The sequence below is a fragment of the Podarcis raffonei genome, chromosome 3 (assembly GCF_027172205.1).
Source record: "Podarcis raffonei isolate rPodRaf1 chromosome 3, rPodRaf1.pri, whole genome shotgun sequence".
Lineage (NCBI taxonomy): Eukaryota > Metazoa > Chordata > Lepidosauria > Squamata > Lacertidae > Podarcis > Podarcis raffonei.
In genome coordinates, this window is record NC_070604.1 from 113232687 (window position 1) to 113245364 (window position 12678).

Sequence of the window (12678 nt, forward strand, 5' to 3'; positions counted from 1 at the left end):
TCGTCTTGGTCTCTACAGTAAGAAATTACACACACACACACACACATTTGAAATCTCTGCCACTGAATAGTGAATTAATGCTTACCCACGTAACAAGAGGGCTGGATATGAAGACCTCCAAAAGAGGTGTGAAAATCTCGTTTTCCATCTTAAGAGCTTTTTTTTAAAAAAAAAAACAAATCAGGATTTTCCAAGAAAGAAAGAAAAGCAAAACAAAACCAGAAGCCAGTATGAGGTTCCCTCCGTTGCAGTAATTCCGTAAAATGCTCCACGAGTTCAGGAAGAATACGTCCAAGCTAGGTCCCCCGATAAAATTCAAAAAGTAGCCAGGGCAGCGGCGACAACAGGGTTTTCATTATGCCCCTCGTCCAGAAAAGGAGCGGTCGCGAGGCCATCGACGTTCATTTTCAGGGATTCCCCCCCCCCCAAAAAAAAAACACCCTTCCCCCGACGCTTCCTACGGATGTATGTCTTCGACTTCACTCTCTTTCTTCCTCTTCTGTCCGTGCTTTAAGAGGAAGGAGAAAGAAAGGAAGCGACCCTACGAGAGAGCCCTACATCAGCCAGCCGCACAACAGCAACACCCCCCCAGCTCCTTTTCTCCCCCCCGGGGCTGCCGCCGCACCAGCAAGCGAGACTGCAAAGACATACAAATCCCAAGGAAAACTACCTCGACCCAGTTTCGCTCCCGTGCATGTGTGTGACAAGGGGGGGGGCGCGCGCCCAGAAATCTCTCCTTCCAAGCCACCACCCCACTTTCCAAGTCCCCCCTTTTCTCAAGCGAGCCCGCACAGGAAACCCCTCCCCGCTCCGCAAGCCAGGCTCGTTTCACTCCCCATGCAGACAAGGAGGGCGCCGGCTCCTTCAGCCAAGATTGGTTTGGGGTGGGTGGGTGGGGGGTGCGAGGGAAGGAAGGTTGTTTTTCCACCCCCCCCCCGTGGGGAGGCAGCTTTCCTCAGGGGGCGACACCTCTCTATCCAAAAGAGGTAGAGATGGATATGTAGGGGGGGACCCCACCCCACCCCGTTGCCTGGCCCCTCAGCGCTCGCCTTTCACATCTCCCGCGTACCTACCCCCCCAAAAGAAGGCTGCTCTGGTCTGCAGCCTCTCCTTTCCACGGGCTCCCCCCCCCCAGTGACTCACCCACCACCTCAGCCCCTTACTCACTCCCTTCCCCGCTCCCCCCCCCCAGCCAGCTGCCTCCTCAGCTTCCTCTCTCCCTCCCCATTTCCCACCCTCTTTTTTCTCTCTTTCTCTTCCCTTGCTGGTCCCAGTTGCAGCAACTCCCCCCCCCAAAAAAAAAAATCCACACACACTTCTAGGGACTAATTCCTCCTTCCCCCCCCGCCCGCTCTCCTGCCTTTCGCCCCTCAGTAACGGCTAAACGACCCTTCAGCCCAGCAGCCGCATCACTCGCGGCTCGCGCTCGCTCTCCACACCCACCTAGCCCCCCCCCCCCCTTTTTCCGGCACACGCCTGCCTCCTCCTCTCCTTCGCTTCTAACGGAGAAGAATCCCGGGGAAGGAGAGAGAGAAAGATCCTTCCGCAGCGCAGCAGAGGCAAGGGAACGCCGCGCGCTTTTTTTTTGTGTATGGTTGTGTATACTGTATATGCATGTATGTAATCTCTCTTCCTCATCACGGTTCTGGGTTTATCCCTCCGCCTCACTGGGACTGGTAGAGAAGGGGTGGGGGGGAATTAAGGAAAGGGGAGGAGAGGGAGAAAACCGCTGCATGGCGCGCGCGCACGCGCCCGGCAGCCGCTGCAGTAACGGGCGGCGAGAGCGCGCCCCAGAGCGCCTTGTGGAAAGGGAGGGAGGGCGCGCTGTCTTTCTGAGGTGGGGGGGGGTTCTTTTATTTTTTTCATACATATCTATATATAATATATCTATATCCTATATTTTTCTGAGGGGGATATTATATATGTGTGTGTACACACACCCTCAGAAGAAATAGTATACTGTAGAGATATTAGAATATTCTACATTTCAATATTCCATTTTTTCTGGGGTGTGTGTATGTATGTGTATATTGGGTGTGCACTTAAAGAGACTGAGGTTGAATTGCCTGCGAATGCTCGTGAATGGGGGAGGTGTTTAAATATTATACTCCCCCCCCCCATTTCATGCATTTGCTTGCAGGCCAAAGATCTGTGTGAATCATTACCACTGGCACGAGAGAACCCCCATGTGGTGGGGGAGGGAAGTGGCGGGGTCTTGAGAATTTCCCCCTTGTGGCAAGAATTGGGAGAAGATGGTCTTTTTCTCTAGCTAATTCCCACCCCACCCCGGCAATAATTTTCTTGGAAAGGATTAGTTCCATTTGTGAACGCTTCCCCCCAACCACCTCCCCACCCCAAGAAGGAACATGAGTTTGTTTCAAGATAACACCGAAAAATAATCAACGGTCAGAGACCCTCCCCAAATGCATAAACTTTAACCTTCCCTGTGCACAACATGCAATAGTGTTCTTGGAAGACCCGGAAATATGGATCTGTTGACTGGGGCATGGTTTATACACTTCAATTATAGGTGCTCATCTAGTTTTAAGTACAGATCCAGAAGATGGATGTATCTTGCATTCAAGGTAAAATATATATTGTGTGCATTTCACATCAAGAAAAAGCAGGCAGGGGGTGGATGTAGCTCTCATTCAAGGTTGTATATGTATATGTATATGTATATGTATATGTATATGTATATATGGTGTGTTTCACATCAAAAAACAGCAGCTATGCAGATAAAGGGGTGGGGCAATGCAGATGAGCTCTGGCTCTGTTCTCATTGTTTCCATTGAATTCTATGGAGCAGAGTGAAATGGGCTGCATGTATAAGACATGGTTGAAAGCGAATGCAAAGATTGAGGTCACAGCCGTGGGTGTAGCCAGGATTTATCTTTGGGGGGAAGCAGGCTTTATGGGGGGGCAGAACTGAGTTATCTGCAGTGCAATTGGTCAGTCAGTTAAGTATTTTTGGATATTTACTTGATTGGGAGGGGGGAACAGTTGCTTTTCATCTGGAGATAATAGCACCTTAGGAAAAGAAGAAAAGGGTTAGACCTCCCCTCTTCACGTGTTGTGGTATCCCCAGAATTAAGGGTCCTGCACATGCTACTTAAAAACCCCCAGATGTGTTGACTAATTATGTTTAGTTTAGCCTTGAGCTTCTGGACATTCAGAAATTTCATCTGGACCTGCTACATTTACATCTGAATGGCAGCCCTCACCAAAGTTCAGATTTTCATTACAGCTTAGACATTTCTGCATCTGTATTCCTGTCACAACTTAACTTTTGCATAAAAAGTACAGAGGAGAAACAAGGTTGCTGCAGAAAAGTAAAGGAAATCAAGTGAATTGATTGCCTGCGTGTTTGGCATTATTAAACTCCCAAGCGCTGCATTAACCCAGGGGATTTAATGTACTTAATAGTCACGAGTGCTTATATGCTGTATTGATAAAGAAGTTTACAAAATCTCACATGAGAATAAAGCCCCAGTTCTTTCACAAATGAGAGGAGTGAAATTCTAACTTAGTAGTGTCCCCCCATATTACTTTTATCTAGTGTTCTTCAAATTCAAGTAGCTTTAGAAGTATGCAGTAGAAACTAATGGTTGGTTCAGAAGGAAACATTTGGGAGAGGGAAAATTCCAAGTAGGGTCAAATAGCTAAACAGATTATGCTTTTAACCCAAATATCTGGATGATGTATATGTCCTAATTCTTCGAGATTAGGTAGAAAAATCCCTTTCACCAACCTCTTCTGTTATCCACAAAACAAGAGAAAATCATTTTTGTGAAAGAGAAAAGAATAAATTACAGGTTGTAGGAAAGCTAGCCTTTCAAATCAAATTTCAGAGAAATTAGAATTAGTGGTATCTAGATCAACATAAATATGATGGATTTGTCAGCAAGAATAAGATGTTATCTTTCCAGTTTTAATCAAATGTGGATCTTGCCCAAGACAGATCATCTTTCCCTCCTTCCCAGCAAATCAGATCTTTGTGGAAGGGTTTAATTACTGGTCTCCAGATGAAATTATGGCTGGGTGGGGGTAGAAGAGGAGCCTGGGCAATCTTGTACTAGAGCAAAGGTCTCGTGACACATGAGTAAAACCACTGCCAATAAACTTCTAGCTCTTGAAGGCAACTACAAAAGCCTTTTTTGTAAAAGCCTGAATATTTATCTGCTAAGTTTCTGTGTAGAATATAACCCTGTGAACAAATATTATCGAGCTTCTGTGGCTCATCAACGTAGTCTTTCATCAAGTAGCAATGACTTCAGCATTGGTCATTTCCTGGTTTTTAAAGATTTACCAGTGGTTGTTGTTGTTTAGTCATTTAGTTGTGTCCGACTCTTCGTGACCCCATGGACCAGAGCACGCCAGGCACTCTTGTCTTCCACTACCTCCCACAGTTTGGTCAAACTCATGTTGGTAGCTTTAAGAACACTGTCCAACCATCTCGTCCTCTGTCGTCCCCTTCTCCTTGTGCCCTCAATCTTTCCCGGCATCAGGGTCTTTTCCAGGGAGTTTTCTCTTCTCATGAGGTGGGGGTAAATCTTGCTAATAGGAACATCAGCTCACAGCCTAGCAAAAAAGGAACTAGCACCTCAGAAATAGATCCTGCCAAAATCTGTTGAGATAATATTAGAAAGAGGCAGTTATAAGAAAATGTCCATATACAGGGCTTGTTTTCAGCTCTCAAAAACCTCAAGATTATTGTGCAACTTTTCCCATTCTGTGATGTTTGTTAATACTGTATCTCTAATACATTCCAAATGTGTGCTGATTGTAGCAATTGATGCTAATTAATAATTTAAGTCTCCAGAAGATTGCTAGAAGTTATTGAAACTATTGTTTTGTATTTGGTTGCCATAACTTGAGTCCAAAAGAAGGTGGAACTGTCCTATCCTTAAACTGAACCAGGCAAAATAGCCTGGCTGGGACACAGCTGAGAATGGGTTAAACATGCTCCTTCCTCCCCAAACTTGCAGTCACGCCCCTGAATATCTCTTTTCCTTTCTCCCATATATTAATTGTAATTCACTCTGCATATCACTCTGGGACTGGCTAGCATGGCTATCTATTACTGGCAGCAATACTGCAGGGGCGGAATGTGTCTGTTGTGTGGAAGGAGTCCTTTCAACATCCATAGCCGGCATTTTTCTCACTGTTTAATAAAATCTCTTTGGAGACAAATAAAAGTGCAAGCCAAATCATTTGCTTTTGGTGATTTGCATTTCATGGCAAGATGCAATTGCAAGAGAACGCAGCTTGTACAGGACTCAGAATGGATTCTACCTAATTCGAATAAGAGAGTTGAATACCACAGGTCAATCAACGCAGTCTCCTAATATAAAGCAGGATTAAACAGTGCTGACTTTAATCTTTTTATTTGTTATCTTTTAATTGGGTGTTTTGTCTTGCTGACTTTGAATTGTCCTAGACATAGGGTGGGTCAGAAATCAAAGCCTGGGAGTTGAGAACCATGGAACTAGCTCCATGAGTCTAAGAGGGTTTTAGACTTGTTTTCCTCTTAAAGGAATTCCACACCCACTTGCCATATGGCAAGCTGCTTTTGAAACTGGAAGGAGATTGTGATGTGGAATCTGGATTAGCTGTTCAAAGAGAAATAAGTAAAAAAAAAAGTTACTTGGCTAATGCAAGCCCTCAATGCAGGTCTTTGGCTACCAGCCAAAACTAATTAAAAAGCTTAAAACCTTCCCAAAAGATGCTTATCTGTTTTTTTTCTCCCCAAAGAAAAGTGACAGGACTGTTTTCCTAAACTTTTCAGATATAATGTAGCAGCTTTTTGCAACTTTTATTTACCTGTACAGAGCCTCTCGTCTGCTCTCTGATAAACAAGGGAAGAGTTTCAATTAGGGAGGCATGTTTGCATACAAATTTCTTTATAAACCTGTAGATTTGGGATTGCACTTCATGCATCAAATAAAGAGTATTGTGGACCAGAATATTATTTATTATGTCATAATAAATTTCACTATTTCTGAGTTAGCGGAGTGTGTAACCTGAAGCGAATGTAACCTGAAGCGTATGTAACCCAAGGTACCACTGTACATCTGAGAGTAAGCCTCATGAAGAACGATCAAACTCTATTCTGAGTAGACAGCCTTAGAACGGTGCAGATCGTTCTTTTCACATCACCATTTTACTGGGTGTGGGGGAAGTCCCATATTGTGTACACTGTAGGCTGTGTACTGTACTGGATTTCGAGCTCTAAAATCCAGTATAGATAATGAAACCTTACGTTTGCCCATTTAATGACACAATAGATAAGACATCAGCTGCCAAAATAAATAACAATTTTTATTATACCGTTGCAGACCATATTTTTTAGAGGGCTCAATCTCTACCTTAAAGATTGAGGATGAAACTGTAGCTCCAGATTGCATCAGCAGAAGTGAAGCAGTGAGGACTATGCTTTGGATTGGGTAGGACCAAGCCATTTGGCTCCTTCCTAGAAATGTCTCCTTCAGCAGCCATTCTACTTAGTTGCAATGTAAGGGAGAAAGAAGACAACAAGTCCTGCCCTCGGTGAATTGTCTGGAACTACCATTTGGATCCTGTGCTCCCAGGACAGGCTTCATTAGCAGTGAGGCCCATTGGCTTGGATGTCACCAAGTAACTTTTGGCTACTTTCTGTCCAGAACTGCCTCCATTAGTGATCATTCTACCTGGTTAAATAAAATGCATCAAATGTTTGTTATTTTCTTTTAGCATTGTTATTCATTGTTTATATTTATTAGTCGTAAAGTTTTAAGTGTGTACATTTGCAGGCAAAATAATTCTATTTGTTCAATTTGAGACATCATGCCAAACTCTGCTTGTACTTGGCATAGTTTAGAACTGAAGCCATGGTTTCAGTTTTCAAACGTACAGGCTAACTCTAGTCTCTAAATGTAATAACCTTCAGAGACATAAAGGCAGGTTGTCAATTCAAGACATCACACTAAACCATAGTTTCCAAAAACACTTTCAATTCCAACAATGGTTTCTTTTCTTTCCCCCCTATATATTTATTTGCGTAGAGACATCACCTTGCCAACAAAGGTCCGTATAGTAAAAGCTATGGTTTTCCCAGTAGTGATGTATGGAAGTGAGAGCTGGATCACAAAGAAGGCTGATTGCCGAAGAATTGATGCTTTTGAATTATGGTGTTGGAGGAGACTCTTGAGAGTCCCATGGACTGCAAGAAGATCAAACCTATCCATTCTGAAGGAAATCAGCCCTGAGTGCTCCCTGGAAGGACAGATCCTGAAGCTGAGGCTCCAATACTTTGGCCACCTCATGAGAAGAGAAGACTCCCTGGAAAAGACCCTGATGTTGGGAAAGATGGAGGGCACAAGGAGAAGGGGATGACAGAGGACGAGATGGTTGGATAGTGTTCTCGAAGCTACCAGCATGAGTTTGACCAAACTGTGGGAGGCAGTGGAAGGCAGAAGTGCCTGGCGTGCTCTGGTCCATGGGGTCACGAATAGTCGGACACGACTAAACAACAACAACAACAAAGTTTTTGTCTGTATAATTCTAAACACCATATCATGGGTTCCCTGGTGGTCTCCATCTGGGCACCTTAGCAGACCCACCAAGTGTTGCTATTTTCAAGAGACAGCCCCAGATTTACAAAAGCCATTGTGACACCTCCCTCTGCTGGCTCACTGGTCACCAGAGTGCTAAAAGGTCTGGTGAGCTCCTATGGTTGGATCATTTTGCGTTTGTTACAGGAAGAAGATAGACATGTAAGGAGGATTTCTCTCAGCATCTGCATTCTGTGATAATAGTGAATTCATCTTGAGCATAGAGGCGTTAGAGAGTACTAACTGTGAGTTCCATTTCTCTTTCTTTTTTAGACTTTCAAGGCTCAGAAAAGTCTTCTCCTGTTCTGGGAAGAAAAAATAAAATTTCTCTTCTCCCAGAGTCCTCTCCCTTGCCCACCGCCTCCGCCTTTGGACCCCTCTTTCAGAGGACTGCTGTTGTAAACAAAATCTGCCCTTTTCCCCTTATGGGATATCCCAGAGCCCGTATAGAGTCCTTACGTGGGTTCCCTATTGGTAGGAGAAAATAACAGAGGCCAACCGGAGAATATTGAGAAGTAAAGCAGCTAGTAAGCCTGATCTTTATTAAAGCTATTGCAACAGGATGCTCCCCTCACATGCAGGAGAATGGAGAAGGACCCAGAACAAAGGTGTGCCTGTCCTTATATAGACATTTTAAATTCCCTGCCCTGGAGCTCAAGACCACCCCTCCATACATCATACATACATCACAGAAGGAGAGTAACCCAAGACCACCCCTCACAAACATCATAACTACATCATAGAAAAGGTGGTCTACAGCAGAAATTTGAATGTTGTTGTTTGTCCTGTCTGCCAGGTTATCTGATAATGCCTTATCTGATTGCCTTTACTGGTAATCTGCCCATTCCTTTGAATTGGTGATTACCCAATTCCTGCCCTCCCTCCTTGCAGAGAAAACATTTGGTCAGTTTGGGAGTCAAAATGGTTTCAGGACAGTCTTCCTGTATTGCTCCAGACATGTGGCCCACGTATCTATGTTTGTGCTTGGTTGGTACATTTATGAACATTTATTATATATAGTAAAGGTAAAGGGACCCCTGACCATTAGGTCCAGTCTTTTTATTACACTGCAAAGGTAAAACCCTTCAGCGTATAGATGTTGCTTCCAGATTAATATTAGTCCCTAAGGGTTCTTAAGAAAGGTCTCTCTGTAACTGTTTGAGGCCTGTTTGGAGGTTCAGAAAATAAACATATCCCATGTGGCTCTTTGTTTCCCTATAGGCTCTGCAGACCTGCTATCCTGATCTGCAGGAAGATGACAGGAGGAAGAAATGCCAAGGAAAACATGAAGGTAATGTCTATTTCCAAGGATATGTTCAGGGTATATAAGAAAGTTCCTAAACAGTTATAATTGCTAGCCTTCTCTTCTTCTCCGTTTAAATGACATAATATTTGAAGACCTGGAGGGAGAACAGGGGCAGGACAGCTTTTATACTGACACCATGAACCACAGAACCCGAGCACGGAGTTTGCCCTTGCTCTCTACCAGCACTGGGCAGAGCTCAACCATGGAACGAACCTCACCATTTCCCCAGTGAGTGTTTCTGTCTTTGGGGCTCAAGGGAGCACATTGGCCCAACTCTGGGATACAGCACTCATGGTAAGGCAACCTTCTGAGAAACAGCTTTTCAGTGAGCACTGCATGCTGTCGTGAAAGTCACTTTACAGCTTGGACTGTCCTTCCTCCGAGACAGCCGCCCTCTTGGGGCACCAGGGCTGCCCAGGTCACGGCTGGCTGCAGAGAGCAGGGGCGAGGGAAGAAGCACCAGCGCCGTCATGGGGGACCAAGGGGCAGAGAGAGCCGAACCCGAGTCTCTAACAATGGTTTCTGATTTGCCAGCTGGTTACAAATCATGGCTTGTTTATTCAGTCAGTGTGTCAACCTATTGTTAAACTTCATTAACCATTGTTTGGTGTAGTATCTGAATTGAGTGATTAGCCAATGCTTCTTACCAGAAAAGAAAATCTGCATGTGAGAACAGCCTTTTGCACAAGGTGTAGTTCTACTAAGAGCAGAGATGGGAGGGAACAGCTAACAGCAACTGGTGCTTGTCTTTCTCCCCCTCACCATCCTATAGTTGGTCCTGCTAACTTCTGCATAGTATATGATTGCTACCTTGAAAAGATATACATAATATAAAGATGAAATCAATTATCTTGCCTGTACGTAATTAACTTTGATATTTTCATTCATGAAATTTTGTAGGGTAGAGCATGAGAAGCAGTGCAGCCTAGGCACTGTTACCGTATTTTTCCGTGTATAAGACAAGCTTTTTTGACCCAAAAATGAGGTTCAAAATTTAGGGTCATCTTATACATGGGTAGTGCTGAGGGGGGATGGGCGAATGGTTTTTTGGTGCAAGCCCGAGATTGTAAGCGGAGATTGGCTGCTTGATTGGGGGGGGGGGGAATGCCGAAAATCACTCACCCGCCAGAACGCAGCACACGACCGCTTGTGTCGCAGCTGCCTGATCGCTGCCGTTAGGCCTTCTGATTCTGCTGCGGCAGCCAACAGACAGCTGCCCTAGTCGCAGCAAGCGGGAGCCGCTGGCAGTTATCGGGCAGTTGATAGGTGGTTTCTGCGACACGAGCTGGAGATTTTAAGCAGCGATTTGCTGCTTGGTTGTTGGGGGGGGGCAACAATCCTCCCCCCCCCCCGGAATGAAGCAGGAGCCTCAGATTGGAAGCGGCAATTGTAAGCGACGCGAGCGGTTGTGTGCTGTGTTCTGGCGGGTGAGCAATTTTTGGCATTCCCTCCAAATAATCCTTCCCCAAAGCTCAATCCCCTTATTTTCTAAATTTTGAGGCCCCCCCCAAATAGTCTTATACATGGGGGCATCCTGTAGACAGAAAAGTACAGTATGTTTCATGAAACATAACACCTGAACAAAACAAATTCAAGTTAGCTCAGGATTCCCTTTTTTTTAAAAAAAAAAAGACCAATTATGTGAAAAAAAGTTTAATTCTAAACCAGCCACTGTTTATCAAAAGTAATAATTTTCCTTTAGAAATTATGCAGGTAGTTTTTTTCTGTTGAGTTTGCCTGCCATCATCAATACTTTAAAGTTAGCCTTGGCAGGCATACACCCTGCGATGTCACAGTGGAAAAAGTCTGTTGATCTCACCAGAAACATACAGAAAGAGGCTGTGTTTCTCCCTCCTAATGTTTCTACAGTAAATTGCCTCTGACATATGTTCCAGGGGAATACGAAATTTGTCTGCAGTGGAGGGACGTTCAGAGTTCTGCTAGCAGAGGACTGTTATCAAGAATAAAGAAAACTTCATTTTATTCCCCTCACCTCTCTGGTACAGTTGAAGGACCATAAAGTTTTTAAAAGACTAGCAGTCCATGAACAGGGCCCTTTCTGGCAATATCAGAACTTTGGACACAGTTCTTATCTATTTTCTCTCTCTTCCGCATATCCAAAACAAAGGAGGTTTAAAAAACTGCAATTTCCCTTTCTGTAATCAAACAACCATGTACACACAGCAGGCAGGCAAGGCTAGAACTGCAGCTGTTCCTAGGACAAAAAAGTAGAAGATGCAATGTCCTGCATTGGGTTCAGGAAGAGAGGGTGTTCTCCTCTCCAGACGTCCTTTTTATTGAGCTTTCATGATGATATTTGTTCATGATGATATCACGGAGGTTATACACAACCCCACTTGATTATCCAGAATCTGTGCTACTTTATGATTCCATTTCAAGCCATCCCTCCACACACAAACACTGTTTTTCAGCATGATGCATCATATTTATTGGTGGATATCAATTCACTTCATTTGTGCTCCACTTTTCATCCAAGTTGGACTCCCAAAGTAAACTTACAATTAAAATCCACAGAAAGGTATGCATTATTAGGAAAATGTGGAGGTCCTTATGGTCTCTATAACTGATGAAATAGACTGAGTTCCAGGCTCTTCCTTCTAGAATAGCCTTCACGAACCTGGTGCTTTCCAGATGTTTTGGGCTACAATTCCCATCAGCCTGCCTCAACCAGCACAGGTTGGCAAAGGCTACTTTAGGAGCCGAAAGAAGGAACTACAAACAGATGTAAGTGGGCTGGCTGAAAGTACAGATGCCAACCCACTGAAGCAGGATATGAGGTAGGGATGGAAATAATTGTATAGTGCTATTTTAGAGAGATTTTTTTTAAAATGCAATTTTGGGAGAAGAAAGTGCATACGTATAGAAAATGGGGAACAAGAAATTAAATAGCCAAATAATTTGAGAGAGCTGTTCTGAATGGCTGCTGTGCTTGTCTGAAATGGCAAACCCCATATACATGGTGCCTGGGGGAGATTTATGCAGCCAAACGTAACTGTGCTTTATTGCGAGTAAGAAAAGGGTTAAGGACCACAGAATTATTAATAGCAAGAGAAGACTCAGGTTGGTCATGATAACCCCTAACCTTTAGGGAGGGAGGAAACAAGGGTTGTTTCCTATTCCTCCCTCCCAGTCTCTCTCTCTCTCTCCCTCTCTCTCCTTTTTGAACCGTGTAATTGAGCAGACGTCTGAGGCTATAACCAAGAATACCTTGCCTGTGTTGTCTCTGCTGTTGCCTAGAGCAATGCATGAGTGAGACCTCTGACTATTGTAAGTAAAGCATTTAAACTTACTTAAGGTTGTTATCTATTCACCCCAAGAAGGGTAGAGGCAGGAGAGCACAAGTGTTGAGTGCTTAATATGGGGACATTTAAAGGTATAACGCTGTGCTGGTCCCGGGGGGGGGGGGGTACTGTGCGGCGTGGTCTGAGTCCGGTCCTGGGTCGAGGGTCTGGAGGCTGTCTGTCAAGGGTGAAGCGGGGTCCAAGGCAAGGAGCCGGGCATGGTCAGCAACTCCGGAAGAGCAGGTCAGGGTGCTGGCAGGAACAGGTTTCGAGCGATGTTGCTCCCGTAACCTGGGACTGGGTTGACTGGCCTTTATCTCCTCTGAGGCCTAGGGCGGTCCCGGCCCACAGGTGACTTGCCTCTCCTGGCCTTAAGGCGAGCACTCCTCCTGAGAAAACTTAGTTCCCTCTGCCTCTCTGCCCTGAGCCTCTGCAGCTCAGGAGAGGCTGGAGGGTTACTGGACCCAGAGGCAACCTC

General features: G+C 44.8%; 1 protein-coding gene and 1 long non-coding RNA gene across 9 annotated transcripts in view; one reads left to right on the forward strand and one right to left on the reverse strand.

Moving 5' to 3' along the window:
* Positions 1-1053, reverse strand: part of CCDC88A (coiled-coil domain containing 88A) — a 77931-nt gene extending 76878 nt beyond the window's left edge. For 4 of the 7 annotated variants that reach the window (XM_053383650.1, XM_053383649.1, XM_053383648.1 and 1 more), the window contains exon 1: positions 86-1052. In XM_053383650.1, the coding sequence (XP_053239625.1) occupies positions 86-148 (63 nt within the window). In that variant the 5' untranslated portion in view covers positions 149-1052. Of the gene's footprint in view, positions 1-85 lie in introns of all 7 variants that reach the window. The other 3 variants (XM_053383647.1, XM_053383646.1, XM_053383645.1) reach the window with 1 other exon arrangement.
* A 982-nt stretch (positions 1054-2035) lies between these two features.
* Positions 2036-8662, forward strand: LOC128411370 (uncharacterized). 2 transcript variants are annotated; one of them, XR_008329771.1, is made up of 3 exons: positions 2036-2585; positions 6339-6446; positions 7044-8662. It is a non-coding gene; the product is annotated as an uncharacterized LOC128411370 (long non-coding RNA). The 2 variants fall into 2 exon arrangements; XR_008329772.1 differs by lacking the exon at positions 2036-2585 and having other exon boundaries at positions 6000-6446; positions 7044-7837; positions 8484-8657.
* The last annotated feature ends 4016 nt before the right edge of the window (positions 8663-12678 follow it).